The sequence below is a fragment of the Gossypium raimondii genome, chromosome 3, assembly GCF_025698545.1.
Source record: "Gossypium raimondii isolate GPD5lz chromosome 3, ASM2569854v1, whole genome shotgun sequence".
In the NCBI taxonomy this organism is placed as follows: domain Eukaryota; kingdom Viridiplantae; phylum Streptophyta; class Magnoliopsida; order Malvales; family Malvaceae; genus Gossypium; species Gossypium raimondii.
In genome coordinates this window covers 18,338,126-18,365,534 of record NC_068567.1, presented here as the reverse complement: position 1 = coordinate 18,365,534, position 27,409 = coordinate 18,338,126, and the positions used below count along the sequence as shown (strand labels likewise).

The following is a 27,409-nucleotide window of genomic DNA, read 5'->3' as shown; positions in this document are numbered from 1 at the left end:
AAATTGTAAAGTCCAGCGCAATCAAATGAAGTTTAGTTGAAAGATTATTCTCAGCTGAGTTGTTAAACAAGCATAAGCAAGAAAAGAAAATGTTTGTATGTCTATTGTAGCACCCGGGATCCGGATCTGGCGAATTGGATTGGGTTTAGGGCATTACAACCATCATTTCTAAGAAGATATACTCTTATATAAAGTTCTTGCCAAAAGTAATTCAAATTTCTTGAAACAGTTGAGTGGTTAAAGGTGTGAAGGTTCATTAGAGATCCTTGGTTTGAATCTCCCTAATGAAGTTTTATTTTACTTTCTTCCATCTAAAGGAAATTGGTTCTATAGTTTTCTTCACATATAGTATTAAAACTTTTAGTTTAGGCAAGCAATAAGGGAATACTGGTAAGAGTTGTTTATTGCAGTGTAAGTGTTGGTTTGAGTTTTACGGGAGGTGTGATATTTTTTTTGTTAAAACTTGGCTAAGTAATTTAAAGGTAGTAGAAGCATGGGTTCCCCAACAATATTACGATACCTCGCTCCTTATACATGAGTTGCTCTGGCTGAATATTTTATGTATCGCAAACAACGCACCTTAATCATTTATGATGATCTTTCCAAGCAAGCACAAGCTTATCACCAAATATCTCTTTTATTATGAAGACCGTCAGGTAGTGAAGCTTATCCAACCAGATTTTTTTATTTGCATTCGTGCCTTTTAGCCACTAAAAAGCTAAAAACAAATATGTGAAGAAGAATGCTAAGAATGAAAATTTTAGATGAAAAACATAGAAAGAAATCATGGAAAAAAAAGGAACATCGTGCTGACAACGTGTTCTGTAATAAATAATAAAGAAGGCAAAGAACAAGAAATAAGAGAGCAAAAAAAAACCTATTTTATTTATCAATAAGGATTGCTTACAATGTTTCTCCAAAGTCTATATTTATAGACATAATAAGTATAAATAAAATAAAACTATACTTCTAATGAATACTAGAGCCTTAACGTACATCAAACTTATCTTGATCTTGATGAACATCCACTTAATAATAAAATATTTATAACAAAACTAAAATTATAAATTTATTAGTTTTAACTAAAAATTAGGCTAAATGGGTATATAAGCCCCTAAACTTTGGTGAAAACATTAATTAATCCCTTGTGCGTAAAACGCACTCAATTAAGTCCTCAAACTCTCAAATTGTATCAATTAAGCCCTTTGACCAATGTTTTTCATCTTTGACTGTTACAACATTGATGTGGCTGTTAACAGCGCTACGTGGGTCTCCATGTTAGCGATAGTTGTTGACGTGTCAACTACCACGTCAACAATAAAATATATTTTTTACTGGATGTGTTTATGTTTATTCCTTTCCAAAGTTTTTCTTAAATTAAAAAAAATATTTCTAAAAAATTAAAACATTATAAATTTGTAAAAACATTATTAAAATTTATAAAATATTAAATTAAAATTAAAATTTTCAAAAAATTTAATATTAATAAGAAACATTTCATAGTGAAGTCTAGAATGAATCTAGACAATAGGATGTCCAAATTCGTTAAAGATGATTTTTCTAAATTATATACAATTTTAAAAATTATTTATTTTAAAAATATGGTATATGTATCAAAATTTTAATTCTATTGATACCTTTTATAATATATTAAAATGAAAATTATTTAAAAAATTAAATATAAATAAATTTATTTCTCAAACTTTATAAAAAAATCAAATGCTTAAAACAACTCTGGTATACATTTTAAGCATTTGGTGGCACTTCCGCTGATTTAAAGCACTGTTTAATTTAGCATCAGTTGAATCTGAAAATGTATACCAGCTATGGCATTTGTATACTTCAAACACTTGGATGGCTTATATATGAAGAATAATAGACAACTTAAAAGTTAGGCACTTGACTGTTCATTTTTTATATAAAGTTTGAAAATTATTTATTTTTTATATATTTTAAAAAATATTAATAGAATTAAAAATTGGTACACATAATATTTTAAAGAAAAATAATTTTAATATTTTTAAATTTTATACAATTTTGAAAAATCACCTTCAATTCTCGACAACCAAGTTGGATTTATTTTGGGCTTAACTTTCAAATCATTTTTCATTCATTTATTAAATTTTGAAGTTTTAAAATTTTATTTAAAATTTTAATATATTTTACAAATTTATTAAAATTTTAAAGTTTATTTTTTAAAAATTTATTTTAAAAATTAAGTTTTGAAATGAATGAACTTAAACAACCATATGTCTAGCTTCATTCCAATAAAAAATATTTCTTTTAATTTTAATTTTTAAAAATTTTTAAAGTTTTTGTGATGATGTGGCACCACATCGCCACATCAGCAATTGTTGCTGACATGGAGCACTACGTCAGTGTTCTTAATGGTCACATCAACACTGTAATGGTCATAGACGAAAGCATTGGCCAAAAAACTTAATTGATGCAATTTGAGAGTTTGGGGACTTAGTTGAGTATGTTTTTTGCGGAGGGACTTAAATTGATTTTTTTGGTCATAATTCAGGGGCTTATACATCCCTTTAGCCTAAAAGATTATATTTATATTAAATAATAATTAAATTTTTAATTATAAAATATATATATTACTAATGCTTTATTAGATATTTATTAAAATATTTAAAAAAATTATTACAAGAACTTGTATTAGATTTATATTAAATAATAACATATAAAATTGTTATAATTAAATAATAATTAAAATTTTATTTCTACTGAAAGATATGGGGGCTAAGACAGTATTGTCTTCTTTATTGAGTTCCAGTGTGGTTTTAACACCAAAGTGGTGGTGTTGCCAAACATAATCACATGCCACACAAGGTGTACTATTTTTTTCTTGCAAACTACGTCTGTTAATTAATAGATTTTTTTCCATTTAAGAATAAAAATTACAAAATGATTATTTAAGTATTCAATTTTTTTTGCTATGAGCTGTTGAATGATTGATGGGAAGAAAACGTGATAACATTTAAAATTGGTATAATAGTTATTTTAACCTTTAAAATTTATACATTGTGCAATTTAATCTTAATTCTAAATAAAATTAAGTTTTAGATTTACACATTACCTAAATTTATTCTATTTTTATACAAAATATAATTCAGTACACTTAAAAATTAGAAATAAAAACAAAAATTTATTAAAAATAATTTATTTTTTATTAAACTAAATAATTCTAAAATACATGGCTTTCTCTATGCTGAAAATCTTATATTTTCATATACAGGTAAGTTACGGTTGCGGAGTTGAGATGGTGCCTAGATGCTGATGAATAGACATCAAATTCGAGTTGAGCAGCGGGAAAAAGAACTTACTGGAAGTGTACCAATAAGTTTAGCTCCATCAATGTCATGGAACCCTTAAAAGCGCAAAATTATTTATAATGGAAACCATTTCCTTTAAATATAAAAATGGCACTATGGATTTTTTACCAAAAAAGAAGCTGCATCCACGACTGTAAAAGGAACTTGTGTTGGAATGCAATAAGCAGTGAGTATTGTTGTAACAATAATGCTCCATGTTAAATAATATTTAAGTATTAAAAATAAATGAAAGATAGATATTATCATATCAAAGTGTTTTATTGTAGAAAATTGTGATATCTATTATTTTTCTTATTTTATTATGTATAACTGTACCATATTACGCTTAAAATATTTTAAGTACTTACCAAAAGATAACATAAAAGTTAGTTCATTTACTTGAAGTTTTAGACAAATAATTTCCCTTGAATAACAATCCTCTCACCCATATCTCTTTTTGTTCATTTCGGATAGTGAATAAAACGAGCATATTAATTAAATTACTAGGGACCTTCTTTGTAGAAACAATTTTTTCTGCTTGGGATTATCTTGTAATTTTCATCAACTCATCCCAAAGGTGCATAGAGCTCTAAGCGATCAAGTGTTCCATCCCTAAGCTCTTTGTTAATTTTTTTTATTTTGTAACCTCAACCATTTTGCATCCCAATATCTCAGTAATTCCATAAAATTTAACATTATCACTAGTATGCATATCTCTTTTAGTCTTTTCAGCATTTCACATTTCAGATATAATCAATATCCAATACTGATTTTTCATATAATCACATAATTACACATATATTCACTTCAATTCAAAAATCAATTCATTCAATATATATATCTACTAATTCAATTCATTCAATCAATTATCAAAATATCAATTACTCACCTCAACACTTACCATATACATTAAATAAAAATTACAACAATTAATAACTAGCTTCGGATTATAGAAATACAAACCAAAAATTATGAGCTATTCCTCGTCGACTTTATCTTTTCCCTTTTTATTCGAGGGTTCCAGTACGACGTTAGCTACGAAATAAAAACAATTAAAATCATCAATACAACACAATTCAATTTCATATTGAATATTTCAAATTTTACTCAAATATTGCAAAATTTCAAATTTAGTCCCTAAACCGAGAATAATTTTATTTCTTCACAATTAATTCTATATTTTATTCAATTTCCACTTTAAACTAGATTTGATTATCTAATTTCTCTTAAATCCATAAATTTTGAAATTTCTCAATTTAGTCCCTAATACTCAAAATTTATATTTTATTCTACAATTCAATCCTTTTTCATTTCTAACTAAAAATCTATCAATTTAGTCTCTAATACTCAAATTATTCAACATAGATAACATTTAAAAACTCAATAATTTCTTAAATTTCGATATGGGTTAGGTAGTATTTAATACCGGGATTCCAAAAACATAAAAATTACAAGAAAAAATGGACTAAATTGACTAACCAATTGAACTTGAAACTTTGAAATCCCTAGCTTTGCCCTTTCTCCTTTTCTTTCCTTTTTCTTTCTTTTTTTCCTCTCTGTTTCGTTTCTATCTTGTTTCTTTTACTATTTCTTTTTCTTTTATTTCTTTGTTTTATATTATAATATAATATATAATATATATACTTAAACATTAAGTGTTAATATTATATAATATTATAATATATATTTTACTAAATTTTATAATAATATACTTATGTCACCTCATTTATGAGCAATGGCATAATTGCTTCTTTAGTCTTTTTATTTTTTTAATCTATAATTCAAGTTTCATCATTTATGCAATTTAGTCCTTATACCTAATTACTCTTAATTCATACAAATTCACCTAACCAAAACCTAATTAACTACACAAATAGCTTCGTAAATATTTTTAATAAATATTCACGAGTCCGTTTTACGAAAATGGTGACCCAAAAATACACTTTTCGATACTCATGACTGTCGGGTCATTACAATTCTCCCCCCTTAATAAATTTTATCCCCAAAATTTACCTAAAAAGAGGTAGGGGTATTGAGATCTCATTGTCTCTTCTAGTTCCCAAGTCGCTTTCTCAACACTATGACTACGCCACAACACTTTTACTAATGGAACTCGTTTATTACGCAATTCTTTTACTTATCGTGCTAAAATCTCAACCAATTCTTCTTCATATGACAAATCAAGTTGAATCTCAATATCTTCTGTCGAAATAACATGAGATGGATCTGATCGATATCTTCTAAGCATTGAAACATGAAAAACATCATGTATTTTCTATAATTCTGCAGGCAAAGCTAAATGATATGCAACTGGTCCAACTCTTTCCGTGATCTCATACGGTCCAATAAAACGAGGACTCAGTTTCCCTTTTCGGCCAAACCTCAAAATTTTCTTCCAAGGTGAAACTTTAAGAAATACCTTATTGCTAACAGAGTGTTCAATATCTCGACATTTCAAATCTGCATATGATTTCTGTCTATCAAAAGCCGCCTTCAGTCTGTCTTGAATTTTCTTAACAATGTCTTCTGTTTCTTGAATTAATTCTGGCCCGATTATTTTTCTTTCATTCAATTCCATCCAACAAACAGGCGATCTACATCTATGACCATATAAAGCTTCATACGGAGTCATTTGAATACTTGATTGAAAACTATTGTTGTACACAAATTTGGCCAAAGGTAAATAATACTCCCAACCTGATTCAAAATTAATAACACAAGCACGAAGCATGTCTTCTAAAATTTGAATAACTCGCTCAAATTGTCCATCAATTTGCGGATGAAAAACTGTGCTAAAATTAAGCCGTGTACCAAGAGATTCATGCAACTATTTCCAAAATCTCGAAGTAAACTGTGGATCCCGATAAAAAATTATCGACATAGGGACACCGTGCAATCTTACAATTTCTTAAATATAAACTTCAGCAAGCTTTTGAAGTGACCAATCAATCCTAACTGCAATAAAATGAGCTAATTCGTAAGTTGATCAACAATCACCCAAATAGATTTTTTCTTACTTGCCGATAAAGGTAACCCCGTTTCAAAATCCATCGTAATATTATCCCATTTCCATTCAGGAATAGAAATAGGCTGAAGTAATCCACTGGGAACCTGATGTTCTGCCTTAACTCGTTGACAAGTTAAACATTTAGCCACATATTCAACCACATCTTTTTTCATTCATGGCCACCAATAAGATTCTTGCAGATCACGATACATTTTTGTTCCTCTAGGATGCAAAGCAAAAGGACTATCATGAGCTTCATGAAATATCAACTTTTTTAATTAAGAAACATCCAGAACACAGATTCGGTTATGAAATCTCAAACAACCATAATCATCAATATTGAATTTTTCTAATATATCATTCTGAACCATTTCTCTTTTCTTCACCAACTTGTCATCCTCTAACTGCGCTGGCTTGATCCGATCAAACATCACCATGTGATTTTTAATTCAGCTAATAAGCTTCCATCATCACTAATACTGAGCTTAGCAAACATTGCTCGCAATTCAATCACTGCTTTTCTACTCAACGCATCAGCTACAACATTAGCTTTACTAGGGTGATAATCAATAACACAATCAAAATATTTCAAAAGCTCTATCCAACAATGCTGTCTCAAATTCAACTCCTTTTGAGATAAGAGGTATTTGAGACTCTTATGATCAATATAAATATAACATTTTTTGCCATACAAATAGTGTCTCCAGATCTTTAAAGCAAAAACCATAGCAGCTAGCTTTAAATCGTGCATCAGATAATTATGTTCATGTGTTTTTAGCTTACGAGACGCATAAGCAATCACTTTCCCATCTTGCATCAAAACACAACCAAGACCGCTCAAGGAAGCATCACTATAAACAACAAAATCCTTTACCAATTTTGGTAAAGTTAAAATTGGCGCTTCAGTCAACATTTGCTTCAATTTCTCAAAACTTTCTTGACATTGATCATCCTAGACGAATTGAACATTCTTATGCAATAGCTTTGTCATCAGGAAGGCTATCTTCGAAAATCCATTTACAAATCTTCGGTAATAACCAGCTAGTCCAAGAAAACTACGAACCTTTGACACATTCCTCGGTGCTTTCCACTGAACAATTGCCTCTATATTTTTCAGATCAACTCTAATTCCATCTGCTGAGATAACATGACCCAATAATACAACCTCTGATAACTAGAATTCACACTTACTAAGCTTTCCATATAACTGTTTCTCTCGTAACACTTGCAAAACAATTTTGAAATGTCGTTCACTTTCAACTGATAGTAACCTGAGCTCAAATCAATCTTTAAAAAGACAGAACCTCCTTTTAGTTGATCAAATAAATCATCAATACGAGGTAAAGGATATCGATTCTTAATCATCAACTTATTCAATTGCCTATAATCAATATAAAGCCGCATCGAACCATCTTTCGTTTTGACAAAAAGCACTGGAGCTCCCCAAGGCGATATGCTAGGGCGTATAAAACCACGATCCAATAAGTCATGCAATTGTACTTTTAATTCTTTCAACTCCGTAGGTGACATACGATAAAGGGGCATTGACACCGAAGCCGTACCAGGAAACACTTCAATTGTAAACTCAACCTCCCAATCTGGTGGTAATCCCGGTAATTCCTTGGGAAACACATCAGAGAATTCACAAATAGTTTAAATCTTACTGCACTGACTATCAATAAAATTCGAGTTGATAACATAGGCTAGAAAAGGTTCACAACCTTAATGAAGAAGTTTATTAGCTCGAATTGCTGAAATGATACGAGTTCAACCACTTGTTTGAATACCATTCACCTTAATCTTATCACTATTTTCACTCTGAACAATAAATTTCTTTTTACAACAATCGAAAATCACTCCGAGCTCTATAAGCCAATCCATACCCAAAATTATATCAAAATCACCAAACGGCATTATTAAAAAATCAACAGAGAAGGTCATATTATGTATCATTAACGGACATCTCCTACACACTTGATCCACTAACACAAATTGTCCCAATGGACTAGACACCACTATCGATACTCTAGACGTCTCAGATTTTAAACTTCCCAACTCAACCAATTTAGTATTAACATATGAATGTGAAGATCCTAGATCTATCAAAGCATAAACAGGTTCTAAATGTAATAAAAATATACCTGTCACCACATCATTAGCATCACCATCCTCACGAGTCCGTACAACATAAGTTCGAGCTGGCGTTCTCACCTCCGACTGTTGAGTAACAACATCATTTCCCTTTCTAGCATCACCTCTAAAAAATGAACCACTTTGACTCGACCCGCGGCCTCTAGAAGCAGGCATAGATCTTTAAGAAGTAACATGTAACACTCCTAACCCATATCCGTCGCCAGAACAGGGTTATGAAGTATTACTAGAACTTACAGAATGAATAGACGTATTTTATATTATTTTATCATACATCTTAAAAAATTATCGTAAAGTCCCTTATTAGGGCCCTCGAGGCCCAAAACATACATAAGAAACAAGTCGGGACTAAATCAGGAACTCAAAGAATTTTTTCGCGAAATTTCAAAATTTTTTCTAGGTGTAGGGGTCACACGCACGTATGGCTCACATCGCCAAGTGACACACCCATGTCCTAGGCCGTGTGGTATATGAAGTAGGTCACACGGCCGTGTCTCAACCCGTGTAACTCTCTGACTTGCAAAACATTAAGGTGCAGGGGTCACACGACCAAGCCACACACCCGTGTGCCAGGCCGTGTGAAAAATACTGAACATTCTGTTTTGAATTTTAAGATGCAGGGGACACACGGCTAGAACACACACCCATGTGCTAGGCAGTGTGTCACACACGGCTGAGACAGACGTCCGTGTCTCTACCTGTGTGGACAAAATAAGGCAATTTCCAAGCCTTATTTCTCACCCATTTGATCATCCACCTACACAACCATATTTTAACACATCCAAAAGTCAATCCAAAACATTTAAATCTTGCAATACTCAAGTCTCATACATACCATATCCCTTCATAAATCCATATTTATGAATTTATCTATTTGACCATATTTACTTAATACCATAATAATATTCATAAACCAAATTACGCACTTATATCAAACATGAAATTAACTCATATGTTAAAATACCAAAACACATTAGAGCACTTAAACAGAGAGCTCTCTCTTAAGCACTATAACGGGAAGCTCATTGAGTCATGTAACGAGAAGCTTATCTGGGCTTAATAACGGGAAGCTCACAAAGAGCTTATATCGGGTAGCTCCAAAGAGCACTTAACGAGAAGCTCCGAAGATCACTTAATCAGAAAGCACAGGATAGCCATATAACAGGAAGTTCAAGCGAGCATTAACGGGAAGCTCCGAGGAGCCTTTAACGAGAAGCTCACAAAGAGCCTATAAACAGAATGCTCATAAGAGCGTGGGTGTGTCTACAACATATGCAGATCATAACCGATCGGGATGCTCTGAAGAACATTTAATAAGAAGCTCGCAAGAACACTATAACGCGAAGCTTGAAAGGGCCTATAACAAGACACTATTTCAAGCTATGGTATGTCCGCAACAAATGTAGGACCACTACCATTTTGGCAAACAGAACCCTGTATCCAATCGAATTTCATTCATTCAAACGAGATTTAACATTTATCGGGTATTTTCTGGATATGTAATCAGATTTCACATTCATGGCCAATACACAATCCATTCAAATCAATTCAAACATATAATTACACAATTAAGTTACAAGAATTTACCTCGACTAATTGTCTGTGACTTGTAATCTACTAATCCGATACTTTTTCTTTACCATGACCTAGCTCCATATTTGGTCTATCCGAATCTATATAAGTAAATTTAACATCAATTTAATACAATTTACATTCAATTCTATCTAAGTCACATCTTAGGCAAAATTACTATTTTGCCCTATACTTTACTAAATGACTATTTCATCCCTAGGCTTAGAAAATGGAATTCATGTCATTTATTCCTTATTCCAAGCCTATATATTTTCATATATATCAATAACAACTCAAGAATTCCATGAAATTTCAAAATTTCACATAAATTCAACAACTTTTCAAATTAATCCCTAAAACATGATTTTATCCAAAATTCCTTAATAATTACCTTTAAATATTCATTAAAATCTCAATTTCATCATCTAATAACTAAAATCATATGAACTCATTAACGGTATCTTCCAAAACTTTCAACAAAATCCAAAAACTAATGAAATAGTAAGTTAGACCTAATTGTAAAAGTCCCAAAACATAGAAATTTTAAGGAAAAAGCAAGAATTAAACTTACATGAAGCTAAAATATGAAAGACCAGCTTAAACCCTCTTCAATGGCTATTTTTGACAGAAAAGTAATTAAGAAAATGTCTAGAAACTATTAGAACCACATTTGGCCATATAAACTTTGTTTAGTCTCCAATTTTGCCCTTAATCACATAAAATCCCTGATTTTTTTCAGGCTATGCCGCCTCAGCCATTTAAAATGGGTCAATTTGCCCTTTTAGTCCTCCCTTATTTAATTGTTAAGCTATCTAATCACTTTAGCAATTTTTGCACCTTTTTTCAATTTAATCCTTTTTAATTAATTGACTACTGAAACATTAAAATTTTCTAATGAAATTTTAATACTACTTTAATGGGTCCATTTGCCCTTTTAGTCCTCCCTTATAAAAATATTTACGGCTCAATTTATAAAATCGAGTCTCGATACCTCTTTTTATCAATTTCTTAACATAATAAATCTTTATAAAACACAAATTACTAATTCAAAAATCTCTTAAAATTTATATTCAACTATTAAATATTAAATAATGAAATCTACGAGATTTCTTGCTGGATTTACTGGCCTCGAACCACTATTTTTGACATTATTGAAAATCAGGCTATTATATAACAGGTGTAGCATTTTCATTATTCGAACAATCTCTAACAAAATGTTCTGAAGATCCAGAGCGAAAATAACCTCGAGTTAATTTCCAGCATTCACCACAGTGCTTTTTCCCATAGAGATCATAATTTGGAATATTAGTATCCCTAGATGGACCTCGTACACTACTTGTAGACACAGTCGGTTGTCTATTACGATTTCTATCAGTTCTGTCTGGCTTAAAATTTGTTCTTCAGCTACCATAGAATTATTTTGATCTCTTCGGTTGTGGAATTGAACTAACAGCTCAAGGACGCTTCCTAACAATACGAGTATTCTCAGTCTTTTTATCAAAACCCAAAACTTGCTCTACCATTCTTGCTCGTTCATCTAAATCTGCAAACTCAGTAATTCTGTGTGATACCAACTGTACTTGTAACTCATCACGTAAACCACGCAGAAACCGCTTACATTTGTCAATTTTAGTCGGCACCAACTCAATAGCATACCTACTAAGTCACGAAAATTCTCGTTCATAATCAACCACAGACATTTCACCTTGTTTCAGCATAAAAAACTCTTGTTTTCTATCTTCGATATACAATTCACCCATATATTTCTTTTGAAATTTCTTTTGGAAGAATTCCTAATTTACCTGATCTGCAGGTACATGACGCGTCACTGACTGCCACTAGGTATAAGCTTCTCATTTCAGTAGAGAAACATCACATATTAAACTTTCACGTGGGTTGCATTCAAGTTGTTGCAAGATATGTTTAGTAGATTCAATCCAAATTTCAGCTGCAGAAAGATCGACTCCTTTCAACCCCAAGAATTCTGTTGCACCATATTTACGCAATTCTTTTATCGGAGCTCAACGAACAGTAGGGGTAGATGTCGTAGCGGATGTAGTTCCCGCCACTCGCTGAAGAGCATCAGCAATAGCTCTAAGTAACTGTGAATCATCTCTTTCCCCTATATTACCTCGTTCAATATTAGGTTGTTGAATACTAACTGGATTAACACTCGGTGTTGCCGATTTAGATTCATCTAACTAATTGGAGACATCATCTCCGGTATACATCTCTTGATCAACATCATCATTATAATCATCCGACATTTTCAACTATGAAACAAAAAATATATATATCAGCATCCAAATCTCGACTCAATTTAACTCAATTATAGCATATACCTCTAGACTCAATTTCGAGCTTGATTTAGTTCGAGAATCGGCTAAACCTGTAATGCTCTGATACCACTAAATTATAATACCCTTAACCCACATCCGTCACAAAAATAGGGTTTTGAAGCATTACCAATCAAACAGACATAATTTCAAAACATTTCATATTATATAATATTCAAGTCAAAACCAATGAAACTCATACTTATTGTCCATTATTTACAATCATTCCACAAAATGACTAATAATTAGACACCTTAGGTACATGCTGACACAAAAAGGATAAACATCACCACGTTTGAGTTCGGGACTATTGTTGGATGTTGAATCAGCGATCAAAATTAAGTACCTAACCTGCGCACAGCAAATAAAACCGTATGCTGAGTAAAAACTCAGTGGTATTTCTATAATCCGAATATTAAAAAATATAAAATTACAAACATACAATCTAAATATTACAACAACCATATCACATTTCATTTGTTTCACAATATCTCAATTCTCATATTTGCTATATAAATAGCATTTCACAATATAATACACATATCATTTACACAATAATTTTGTTCACTCCATATCCAATTCATGAATACACAATTCATGTGTCTCAATCCAAATTTCACATACAATATCATCTAACATCAATCATAATACAGTTTCAGTTAATTACCCTTATTAACACGACTCGGACCCGGACGAATACACAATTCCAACCAAACACACCAGTTTGACAGCCAGTGCATCATCGGATAATTCGAAGTAATAATTTGACACCTAGTGTCTCATCGGCTAAACCGAAGTAAATTGGCACCTACTACCTCATCGAATAAATCCGAAGTAATAATTTGACACCCAGTGTCTCATCGACTCAAAGTCGAAGAAATTCATGAACTCTTTCAATCCTATGGCATGTCATCTATATCCGACTCAGCCCGATAAAGTTAATAGGGTTTAATTTCACATTTCAGATATAATCAATATCCAATACTGATTTTTCACATAATCACATAATTACACATATATTCTCAATTCAAAAATCAATCCATTCAATATATATCTAGTACTTCAATTCATTCAATCAATTATAAAAATATCAATTACTCACTGCAACACTTGCCATATACATTAAATAAAAATTACAACAATTAATAACTAGTTTCGGATTATACAAATACAAACCAGAAATTCCGTGCTATTCCTCGTCAACTTTATCTTTTCCCTTTTTATTTGAAGGTTCCAGTATGACGTTAGCTACGGAATTAAAACAATTAAAAATCATTAATACAACACAATTCAATTTCATATTGAATATTTCAATTTTTACTCAAATATTGCCAAATTTCAAATTTAGTCCCTAAACCGAGACTAATTTTATTTCTTCACAATTAATTCTATATTTTCATTCAATTTCCACTTTAAACTAGATTTAACTCTCTAATTTCTCTTAAAACCTTAAAATTTGAAATTTCACAATTTAGTTCCTAGTACTCAAAATTTGTACTTTATCCTACAATTCAATTCTTTTCATTTCTAACTTAAAATCTATCAATTTAGTCTCTAATACTCAAATTATTCAACATAGACAACATTTAAAAACTCAATAATTTCTAAAATTTTGACATGGGTCGGGTAGTATTTAATACCGGGATTCCAAAAACATAAAAATTACAAGAAAAAATAGACTAAATTGACTAACCAATTGAGCTTGAAACTTTGAAATCCTTAGCTTTGCCCTTTCTCCTTTTCTTTCCTTTTTCTTTCTGTTTTTCCTTTCTGTTTCGTTTCTATCTTGTTTCTTTTACTATTTCTTTTTCTTTTATTTATTTGTTTTATATTATATTATAATATATAATATATATACTTAAACATTAAGTTTTAATATTATATAATATTGTAATATATATATATATATTTACTTTAAATTTGATAATAATATACTTATGCCGCCTTATTAATGAGTGATGGCATAATTGCTTTTTTAATCCTTTTATTTTCTTTAATCTATAATTCAACTTTCACCCTTTATGAAATTTAGTCCTTATACCTAGTTACTCTTAATTCATGCAAATTCACCTAACCAAAACCTAATTAACTACATGTAACACCCCTAACCCGTATCCGTCGCCGGATTGGGGTTACGAGATATTACCAGACATAAAGCTTATTTCAACTTTTAGTTAACAAAAGAAATTTTTTTGTTTTAAAAAATAATAATAATGCACTATATCTAAATATATATTTTATATATAGCATAAACAAAGTGAAACAAATCAAATATACTAAATTTGCATGTTTAATAATAAATGCAAGTACATAAACTAACTATTCAAGAAAATAAAAGTATACATTTTACTATTACTAAACTCAAATAACCTAGACATATTCAACTATCCACATTTCACAGTCTCTATATAGATATCATAAGCATATTGGGTCGTTGTACGAAAATTATATAATCCATAGTACATTATAGTAATATGACCGAACCTAATTTTAATCAAATAGGATAACCGAATATGCTACATAACCAAATCATAACATTAACAAATTTAATAGTTCACTTATCCAAATACACAAACACATATTAGATGAATTTGGTAACTACCTTTAATGCCAATTATATAAATACATATATATATATATTCAATCTTAAACCTAGCGAATGAAACTTGGTTATCCTGTCAAATTTATAAATTATATACCTTCTATTACTAATCAAATTATTTAGCTAAAGAATTAATGTTTTCAAGTTTTCATATAATACTTATACTTACTCCTAACTTAATTCATCACTCACTATCAATATATATATATATATACAAGTTAAACATAAGCTTACCTTAACTAAGATTATGCATTCAAACATAAACAAAGTAATAATGTTACCCATAAAACAAACTAAAGCCAAATTCTTAAATCCGACTTCAATTTCCACATATTTAAAGACTTATACATAGCCAAATATATATATAACTAGCAATATGATTTCAAACTAATCTATTAAAGACTTAAGGATTTAACATAATTATATAATTGTATACCATACCCAAACCTATATATATATTTTACAAAACCAAAACACACTTTACAAGTATGATATACTTGCCAATACCAATCCACACAAACATTTCATTAACATCAACCAATACATATAAATATGCATTCGATATTTAATTCATTTTATAATCGATCAATCCATCACTCAATGCAAAATAATTATACATACAAGGTATCACTTAACATATATATTTCGCATAAAACATACAAATTCAAAATGAATCAAATATACAACCGAATATGCATAATCACAAACATCATTTTAACTAAAATTAACAAAAGCATAAGGATTTAACATAACTAAAAGAATAAGCCATTATTAACTAACCGAACACAAGCTCGAAAATAGATTATTTTCATATGGCTATTAATAATTACATAAATTAAACTAATCAAAATTATAAGCAAACCTATACTTATTCAAATTAATAACATTTGATCCTTGTATATTCGAACTTATAACTAATTTAAAAGCCAAATCAACAAGTCTAAATCCATTTGCATCACATTTATTTACCTATCACAAGCTTTTAACATAATCAAACAAACATAAACAAAAACTCCATTTTAGTGACTAATAAGGCCATACGCATAAATACAAAACTCAATCAAAAGAAAGTAAGCCATTTTCGCATGGCTATTAATTTCATATACATATTTGTTCCAAAATCGATGGTTCAGCTATGCTATACATGCCATATATTTGAAAACAACTTAGTAAGTACCGAAAGAAAATGTCGATAGTGTGATCGGCTTTGCTGACGATCCTTGAGCTCCTAACGACTTCAAAATCTATAAGATAGAAATAAACAAATACAAACACACAGTGTAAGCTATTTGAAGCTTAATAAGTCATAAGCAACCAAAAATATACATTATTACTAAATTAGCCAAAACCAAAATGCACATACTTTTTAATGACAAATTATCATTTATAACTAATATACTCATACATTATGATTAATAATATGCATATGCATAAATTTACTCATATTACTATATTAAAAACATTTAATCCACACTTAGCCGATTATGCATCACCAAATATGCATACACATAATTACATTACCACATATGTATACACATAGTTCACATTTATAATTTAACATTATACCACTAATTTAACAACTAACTTACCTTACTTTCACAGCTTGATATAAATACATACCTGAGCTCTTTTAAATTCAATTTCTCATTTATTCTTCACTTAACCTTGCCCATTGAACCCTTTGGAAGTAAAAAGGATACACGGATAATTGGAAGGCTTGTACAATGCCAATGTCCTAGACGTGGTCTTACATGTAAACACAGATCGATGTCACTGTCCCAGACAGGGTCTTACACAAAAACACAAGTCGATACCAACGTCCCAGACGTGGTCTTACACAAAAACACTTTCCGAAAATCCTATGTCATGACATAAGTATCCCATCTATTCCTACGGTTCGTACGGGTTTCATACATTGATTATCAATCGAATCAAACTCGAAATAAAATCCCTATCCTAGCATACACATTTGGCCAAGACAAGTAACCAATTCAATAATTCAATTTACTGCATATCTATTATATATTCATGAATTTTAACAAATTTAAATTCTTATCAACTTACCTCGGATATCGACGGACACAGCCGACTACTCGACTACTTTCGACTTCCCCCGATCTAATTCCGTTTTCTTCGTTTCTCGATCTAAATACATTCAAAGTTAAATCTTTTATTCAATAAATCATTTAATTTAATCCAAAAACACATAAATGAGCAAATTACCATTTTTCCCCTGACATTTTACACTTTTTGCAATTTAATTCCTATTGCATAAAACACAAAATACACAAAATTTCACAACAGCATAGCAAGGTCGAATCTTCCTTGAGTTCATACAAGTCCATGCATTTCATTTATTTTTTATTTTAGTCCCTCAAAAATTTATTTTCACAATTTAGCCCTAATTACTCAAATTCACCAAAAATTCAAAAACAAAACATGTTAGTCTAACACATATATTTCATAATTCACCAACTAACATCATAAAACTCAAACATTCATCAATGGCACATTTCAAAATCATCATAAATTCACAAAATTAAGACATGGGTTTTGAAGTACTCGAAGCAACGATCTCAAAAACGTAAAAATTATCGAAAACCGAAGCAAAAACTAACCTAAATTAAGAAGAACAAGTGCCGAACTTTGCCAAGCTTCTTGTCTTTTTCTTCCTTTAATTTTCAGTGCATAAAGATGATAACCATGGTTTATTATGTTTTATTTTAACATATATATTAATGTATTATTGATTTCCTAAATTAACCTTTAATATTTAATTTATAAAACATATAATTCATGGTTAATTTTGACCTTTGCCGCCCACTAACCTTAAAATGGTCGATTTTCTACATAAAACCTCCCTTTTATTAAGACAACAACAATTAGGTACTTTTTAGATTTAGCCCCTAAATTTTCATTTTACGCGATTAAGTCATTTTCTCAAATTAAGCACACAAACAATAGAATTATTTCATGAAACTTTCACACATATAATTTCACACATATTTAACACATAAAATAATATTAAAATATTTTTCAGACTCGGATTTGTGGTCCCAAAACCACTATTCTGATTAGGGTCAAAATCAGGCTGTTACACTACACAACTACCTTCGTAAATATTTTTAATAAATATTTATGAGTCTGTTTTACGAAAATAGAGACCCAAAAATACACTTTTTGATACCCGTGACTATCAGGTCGTTACATTCCAGCTCCATTGACCCATCTAATCTAGGCTCTACTAGTAAATTGGGACCCTGAATGGCTATGATCCTTGAAATACATTAACAAGCCAACATTTTCAGTTCCATTAAACCCATCTTGTTCCACACCTGTACCATCTATAATGTTTTTAGTTCTACCATTGTTATTCTCCTTCCCTTCTAGAACTTCAATAATGTCATTTGTTGTTTGGGCATCCTTTCTAGTTGCACAATATTTACCGTATATCACATTCAGATCTTCAAAATATGGTAGTATTCGAGTCTTGAATGGGGTTGCATTCTTGTGACTCTGCATACATACTAAGTTATTAGTAGACATGATCAAATATAAATATAGAAATCATATAAAATCATAATTTATATAATTACCTTAAGGAATTCATCCCACACCACTTGTTGTCTGAAAATTTGGGTCAGAAGGAATCGAGTTAGTGAACTAAGAGTTGTCTTGCCCTAATTTTTAATGTCTTGTTTGAGCATTCATGAATAGAATAAGTAATTGGCCTACTGGTAAAGAGTTATTGAAATTGACCTTGAGACTTGAGTTCAATTCCCTTCCTTTTTAAATTTTTATTTTCCAACTTTTACCTTGTTGCCATCCAAGCCCTATTTAACCTAGCTATAAATTGCATTTTACTTTATTTTCAGCCTATTTTCTTTTTTTTTTCTCAAGCTATTTTCGTCCCCTTCATTTTTCCTCTCCTTTCTTAATTTTCTCCCATAACCCATCATTGTTGCAGCCTAAAATAGAAGTTTTATTTTTGTTTGTGTTCCCCTTTTTCCTATCACTTCTCTGCTTTATTTGGTTGAATCCTTACCTTTTTAATATCAATATCTTGTTCATAAGTTGCTTCCATTTTTTATTCTCCATTTTTTTTTCCATTTTTCCTTCTTTCGTTGTCGCGCATTGGAGCTTTTGTTGTTCTCATAATCTCTACATTTTCGCCCCATCTATGTCTCATCTCATTATCATTATTTCTTTTATTTTGCTACTGATTTAATACATATTCTCACCCCTTAGCCAAACCCTTTTAGCATGGTTAGTGAGCATTCATTTTTATTTATCTCTGTTGGCCGAATGTCATAGAGGTTTTGTTGACTGATTTTAATTATTTTGTTGTATGTTTATCATGTATGAGTTGTAGATTGGGAATGAATTGAGACGAATACGAGTTGTAGTGGTGCTCCGATCAATTATTAGTGTTCTATAGTTTGTAATAGAGGAGTTGAATTCAAATCAATTGTGAATGGTATATGCATGTGTAGTATTTTGCATGTTGGCCAACTAATTTTTTTGTACCAAATACTTATCAATCAGCCTCCAATTAACTGCTACTGGTTACTTCCGTTACTAACTTGCTATTTAATTTCCTTCAATTTTGTTGCTCAACCTCACATCACTTTCCATCTAAATGTGCTAACTGTTATTTGGGTGTCGATTAGCTTCAATTTCTTATTATTTTAGCATGTTGTTTGTTTTTCAATCAACCCTTAATTATAGTCATCAATTGCCTTGTGGTCGTTGTGCTAATCTCAAGACTTTACAGCATCGATTTCTTCATTTTTTCAGATGTTGTTTGCTTCAACCACTTCCTTTAACTGCCATCAAAATTGGTTTAGCTGATGTACTTGTTTAATTTTATTGTGACTCGCTACTAGATATAATGATATTGATGATGTTCTTGTTATCATGTTTGGGTAGATTTGAGTTTTATGCTTTTGGTATTTTGTAATTTTGTGGTTTGATTAGTTAGTTTGATTTATTGGAAAATTGTTTAGATTAATCATATAGTTAAAATTTGTTAGACTTAATTGACTAGATTAACTTGGGTTGTTTCCAAATTAAGTGGAATTAGAATTCATGTAGTTTAGTTTTAAATTAGTCTATTTTTAAAAATGTGACGGTTTAGATTAGTCTATACAAGCTTATCAATGCTAATTGGGTTGGATAGAGATAATTAAGTTGAATATGTTACGACTTATGATAACTTGATTCGAGTTAAACTTAGATTAGTTAACTATTCGAGGACGAGGTAAATATGGTGGAATTATTAGATTAGATTGCTTATATTAAAGTAATGGTGAAATTCAAATTATGTCTAAATTAGATATACAATTATATTAATTTGACTTAGATTAATTAAAATTAGTTTAAAGATTGAAATTAGACTAATCTCCATAGAATTGATATCTTGGAATTATTTTTAATGAATTTGTACTTTTTTTATTATTGAAGTGAAAGAATTAGGCGACCTGATAAGGGCGAAGCTCATTGTGGACTGATGAGGGCGAAACACTTAGAATTACATTTTGTGATCCTTACATTTTAAATTATATAGTGCTGTATGATTAGGTTCGTTCGATTTTGAGTCGGGGGAAATTGTGGATTAGCAATTGGGCTATGGACTTGCGTAATTAAGATGTGGGACTTAGTTAAATGTGAAATGTGTACGTAAGTACTTCTTGCTTGATTTGGTCGAATGATGATATGTGTTTAAGAGTTGTCCAATTTATGTTTTTGTTTGGTGTTTGGCAGAATTGTGTGTACCCTTCAAGGGTGAAACCGAATGCACGTATATTTATTTTTTATGCATGATGAATGTGAAGTGTAAATCTTACCTTTGCGTAATTAGCCTTAAATTGACATTATATAATTGAAATTGGTAAAATGTGCTTGCTAGTTGTGGCATGGTCGAATGACCTAAAAGCAATTAAATGGAGTGTCAAGCAAGGTACGTGCTTAAGTAGTAAGGCCAATTGTTAAAGGCCCTATTGGTGGTTATTCAAGTAATTTCTTTGATCACTGGTCCTTAAGTTATACCTCTTTTCTTGAATTAGATCTCTTTTTTAGAACTTAACTATAGTGCTTGGCTGAATATCATTGTCTTTTCCTTGGTGGAATCGTGCCCCTACTATAACCCCTTAGTACTTATTATTTGATTCGATTTCTTTATGATACTCCAATAGACATGTAGTTCCCTCGTGCTTTCTCCTACACAGGTATCCCTTGACAAATTCCACCCTTGGTAGACCTACAAGATTTTTCCAATGCTTCATGGCCCTGACGAAATTCTATTTTTAACTACTTCTTGGGGAACTTTATCGATCATTCAGCATTGAGCTGAAATTTCCTCCCATGAAAAGTCTGGTCGATTTACTCACCCTTTCAGCTACCTCTTAGTTGATTACCCAATTAAGATTTTATCATATTATAATATGTTCTGTATCTGCTTAAGCACTGCGGATTCTACAATTTCTCTAGTGGACTCTTATCTGTAGACATCACATTTACCATATTATTCTAACTCTTCCTCTTTTCATGCATAATTGAATTAAACCGCTTCCTTGGCTCCGCTCATCGTTACCTTTGGTGAATTCCCCTTGGTATCCAGTTAGCTTGCGTTCCCAGACACACCAAGTCCCTTTTGTCTTGTGTCTTGTTACACGAGTCACTCTGTCGCTTCTTCTTTATACCGTGGTAGAATTTCTGGTATATCGTCTTACAGATTCGTTACGTTGCCATAGTCGATCCATAGTCTTACACATTGTAATCTCATGTTTAATGTTTGGACAAACTTTATTAGTTTCCATAGTCAAGCTATATTCTTACACTTGTAACCCCCATGTTTAATGTCCTGGCAGAATCTATTGGTTATCATAGTCGAGATATGGTCTTACACCTGTAACCCCATGTTTAATATCCTGGCAAACTCCCTATGTTGTCATATCCGAGCTATGGTCTTACTTATTATAACCCCATGTTTAATGTCCTGGCAGACTATATTAATTGTCATAATCAAGCTATGGTCTTACACCTTAAACCTCCTATGAGGTGTTGCCCCGAAGGACCTTATCGCCATCGTGGTGTTGCCCTAGAGAGCCTACTGACCGTTGTTGCAGTGTTACTCTATGGAACCTAAAAATGGTCATCATAATGTCACCCCAAAAGACCAATCGATAACCGCCGTCGTGGTTATTCTAGTGAGCTAATAGATAACTATTTCATGATGCTGCCAAACCTCCCTGGAATTGCCCATTTCGGCCCGCCTACTCCTCCAACACGTCAATTACTCCTATCTTCAACTACCTTATCAGGGTAAATTCCCTCCATACCCCACATATGTTACTCGGACATATCATACAACTCATCATTGTTCATGTTATACGCTAGTTAACTAATCATTAATTAACGACCATAAAACAGTCAAAAGACAAACTAACAAGAGTTCACACAGTTGTTGTGAGCACCCAGCCTATTCTTTCATCAAGTACATACACACCATGAACTCAGGCAAACTCAGTGCATACCCAACGTGATTCATACAAGCAACATAACATCATTTATCACCCAAAAAGGCAAGGTACAAAGACTCACCTGAATTCCTTTATCCTTATCAACTTAGCTTATCTAAACGCTAGAGTCTCCTTCATTCTGGCAGCTAAGCATGACAAACATTTATCGTTTAAACTAAAAGTTGTAAGTCCTTAAAAACCTAGAATCTCTAAATTTTACAGAAGCTTTTAAGAGTCCTTACTCTACTTCTTCGTTTAATCTACGAGTACAGAGAGATAAGGAAACTTATCAGTTCCTCAATTTCTCTACTTCCAGACTTCAATTTACACAACAACTGCAACATACAGAACTTTCTTTAACTACATCCTCTTATTCTTCAGAGCGATCGAAGATGACACTACTACAAAGGGAAATTTTAGTAAATAGAATTGAGAAGAATTTTGTCTCCATGCACCCCTATATATATACTCCATTGGCACGGTCTTCACATACCAGTACAACCATTCATCCTTAATCATTTTGTCTCCCGCTATGGAACCAACTAGTTCCAAACTAACTAAATCAGAATTGAAATCTAATTATTTACTAGACAATCACAATTTTTTCCTAAAATTCCAGGTCGAGTCTGCCAGCATACTATGAGTTTAACTAAGTCCCAAAATTTCTCTAAATTAGAGTTCATATAGAGATTCGGGTGTGACAAGTGACTAACTAATTAAACCTAGTAATGTGATTATTCATAGTGGTACTCGGAACATAAGTGAAGGGAAACAACCTTTTCTTCATGTGGAGCTTATTCTAACTACTTTTCTTCAAAAATAATTCTTCTAGTGTCAACCACAACTTATTTGCAGAAGTCTCCTTTGAGAAAGTATACCTCTTCTCTTGAGAAGGCACAACCAAATTGTACCATATGCCTTCCAATCTTTCTCCTCCACATCATCTGACTTCTTCTCATCAATAAAAATATCTAGTCTTTATTAAAAAAGAACATCTAGAACCTCATTGCAAGAGCACCTTATAGTGTTTGAAATGATGAGGTCATAACAAATTGAAGAATTTACACGTGGCAAAGCTCAAATCTTGATTTATAGCTTATGGATCATTAATGCAAGAGCATGGTACTACATGAGCTATCAAAGTTGTCGAAAGAGAATTTTTCAACTTCTGAAAGATAATTATTCACAACTCCCGAAGGAATTGATTAACCATCAACAAATTAAAATATTGTTTAGTGAATATAATTATTGAATTTGATTTGTTGCCCGCATTCTTTATAAAAATTTTCATCATTTAAATCATTATTAAATATTTCAATGTTTATTTTTTAAAAACAAGATGGTAATAAAAATTCTATGGGATACAAGACATTAACTTGTCATTGCATGATTCGGTTGGAGGTTTCTTTCCTTTTTTTAAACTTTTTTTTATAACAAAAAACCTCCAAATTTGATCCTAAATTAGGAATTGAAGTTAAGGAAACCACTTACAAAAAATAACATCCCATACCGGAAGGAATAGAAAATTATCAACGCAGTGCGGTGTTGGCAGGCGATGGACTCGGATTGCCCTGGACCATACCATTTTCCTCCCACCACTTGTCAAAATTCTATACCTCCATCTCCTCTTCCCTTCTTACCGCCATTTATGCCTAAATTTGTCGTCTACCATTTAGCAATAACTGATAGGTCAAAGCAAAGATATATGATCAAAGGGAGTTGGAGTTGGAGTTTGTCCCCTGCTCAAATGTTCAAATCAATTTTTGGTTTAAAAGAAATTTAATTTCCCATGCTTTTTAACTACTTTAATAGGGAAAAAGTATATAAATAGTGTGATTTACTAAAATAAAACGACTATGAATTCAATGCAAACGAAACCACTTGTGTCTCCTCTGCCAACCCTAGACTTGTTTTTCTGATATATTATTCTCTCATCCCTCAAATCTCTGTTGTTTTACTATACTTAGAATTTGGTTTAGGTTTTTTTTGGGTCTTTGATAGTTTGATTACAATATTTCATTTTTTTTTATTCATTTTCATTCTTTGGGATTTGGGATGAGAGACGGAAGAGGGGGCTCAAACACGGTGTTCGAAGAGGCTGATAGCCTTAGAAGATCCCAGTATGAAGACATGAAGTATCCGGATCCTAGCATGCCTGTGAATGCTCCTATGACTGCTGCAGATGATTTATGCCTTGTTTACAGCAATGCGGCAGCTAATTGCCCTGCCTTTGTTGAAGGCAACAGATTGAGTTGTGAAGTTTCACCCCTAACCATGTCACCATGGAACCAAACCAATACTATGGAAAAATCTTCATGGGTCCCTTTCGACGACGATAACACTGTTCCGGTGAATAGCCTCATCGGGTCTCTCACACGTGAAGAGGGACATATTTATTCCTTAGCAGCCACGAAGGATCTCCTTTACACTGGCTCCGATAGCAAGAACATTCGTGTGTGGAAGAATCTTAAAGAATTTACAGGCTTTAAATCAAATAGTGGTTTGGTTAAGGCCATTGTGATATCAGGTGAAAAGATTTTCACTGGCCATCAAGATGGGAAGATTCGTGTTTGGAAAAGCTCCCTTAAGAACCCTACCCTTCATAAAAGAGCCGGCACTTTGCCAACCCTGAAAGATATCCTTAAAAGTTCTATTAAACCAAGCAATTACGTGGAAGTGAGACGTAAACGTGCTTTATGGATCAAACATTCGGATGCGGTATCGTGTTTGAGCATGAACGAGGAACAAGGTCTTCTCTATTCAGCTTCTTGGGACCGGAGCTTTAAAGTTTGGAGAATTTCAGACTCTAAATGTCTTGAATCAGTTCAGGCGCACGACGATGCCGTTAACTCCGTGGTTTCAAGCTTCGGTGAACTGATTTTCACAGGTTCAGCAGATGGAACAGTTAAAGTGTGGAAAAGAGAACTGCTTCGGAAAGGAACAAAGCATACGTTGGATCAAACGCTTATAAAACAAGAATGTGCAGTAACAGCGTTAGCAATCATCACCTCTTCAGGTCCAGCCTTGTACTGTGGCTCCAGTGACGGTTTGATCACATACCGAGAACTCGCAAAGGACTTCTCCCAGGGTGGTGCTCTTAAAGGCCACAAGCTGGCGGTTCTTTGCCTCGAGGCAGCTGGGAACTTTTTGTTTACTGGTTCCGCTGATAAGACTATATGCATTTGGCGTAGGGACGGCAGCGTCCACACGAACATTTCAGTGCTTACGGGGCATACGGGGCCTGTGAAATGCTTGGCAGTGGAAAAGGATCTGGAAGCAAAGAAAGAGCAGCGGTGGATTGTCTACAGTGGGAGCCTCGATAAGTCGGTGAAGGTATGGAGCGTGTCGGAGTTTCCTCAGGTGGGGACGATGCAGTCGAAACATCAGCACCAGGTGAGTTATGATACGGAGTCTTTCCCATGTGATGGGAGCTCCACCAGCATAACCAGCCAGCACGGGACATACTGATAACAACACGTGTGCGTGGTTGAGTTTTGCTTAAACTCAGGGTGGAGGCATATTTTTTTGGTTGGAATGAAATTATGTATTTTTATGATAGTAAAAATGTAATTTTATTTTTCTAATAGTTTATATTTTTATAATTTTTAAAATATTAAATTAAATTTTTTAGAGCCAATATATACTTTTACTCTTACTAATTTAAACTTTTATAAATTATAAAAAAAATTAAATAAATTTTTTTTCATTTTATGGCAGTCCGACCTGATCAATTGGCCACCACGGAATGGATAAATTTTTAAGTAAAATCCTTCTTTAATAGTATTTTTTTTTCTTCCATTTATGTCTGTCAAAATATATAGCAATGTCCCAGCTAACATTTTCATCAATTGCCTGAATCTGATAATGAAGCTTGTTGATGTGCCTCCACTCTATCAAGATATATCACAAAAGCTAGGTATTATCTCTATAGGTTTGTTTTCCAATTTTACTAAGAGTTCTAATAAATTCATTGAGTGGAGACCAACTATGTAAAATCGTGTAGATGACTAGATTTGATCCGATGATTTATTGTATATAGGTCAATTATAATGGAGAATTAATTAAACTAGTAATGTACAAACCCTTTAATTTATCATGATTTCATTTATTTAAATATTTCAAGTTCCTTTTATTCTGTAAATTTAATAAAATTCTTAAAGTTGAGTAAAACTCCGATAAAGCTTTAAACATATTTAGTATTGTGTCCCTAACTTGGATTTCGTTTCTTTACATTTTAAAAAATTTTAGTAGGTTCCTTAATAGATATAATTAAAATAATTATACAGATAAAACCATAACAAACAAAAGACTCTACACATAATTTATCTCAACCCATGACATTGACACGTTGAACATTGATGAAAAGTATGGTACCATTTGAGCCAAGCACTCCAAAGTACTTTCACTTTATAAACATGGCAAAATTCTTAAGAGAATAAGACATAAAATCCTAGTTGAGAATATTATTCAACTTGATATATATAGTAATTCCACCTCTATTTTTAGGACTCCCTAATCAGTCACCATTTTCTACTTCAAATAAAAAAATATTTATGAAAAGCATTTTATTGTACAGTCGAAATTCAAAATTTTCATAAAATTCAAAATTTTCTTATGTTATCTAGGACAATAAATTTTATCAAATTTAGTATTTGTGTTTTCGAATTAGGTAGACTTATTAAATCTTAGCTTTTGAGAAAATAATCTTCTCCACTATTCTCGAATCCTCAAATGCTAAGAGAGTAAACTCTTATCACGAACCGATAACCTTCCAATGAGAAAAGTTCATTGTCTCTACAGGTAATCAAAATGGAAATTTGTAGTAAAAAATTTGAATTATACTCGCAAAGGAGATTGCAATTATAATCTCACAAATTTATATCTCGAGTACTTACAAA

General features: G+C 31.8%; 1 protein-coding gene across 1 annotated transcript; it reads left to right on the top strand.

Moving 5' to 3' along the window:
- The first annotated feature begins 24,566 nt into the window (after positions 1-24,566).
- LOC105796140 (protein JINGUBANG) lies at positions 24,567-25,979 on the top strand. The gene has a single exon (XM_012625749.2). The coding sequence runs from the start codon at positions 24,567-24,569 to the stop codon at positions 25,977-25,979; it is 1,413 nt and encodes a 470-aa protein (XP_012481203.1).
- The last annotated feature ends 1,430 nt before the right edge of the window (positions 25,980-27,409 follow it).

Bases quoted from the DNA above. Each gene is read 5' to 3' on its own strand.
- LOC105796140 (XM_012625749.2), top strand. From the start codon at position 24,567: ATGAGAGACGGAAGAGGGGGCTCAAACACGGTGTTCGAAGAGGCTGAT.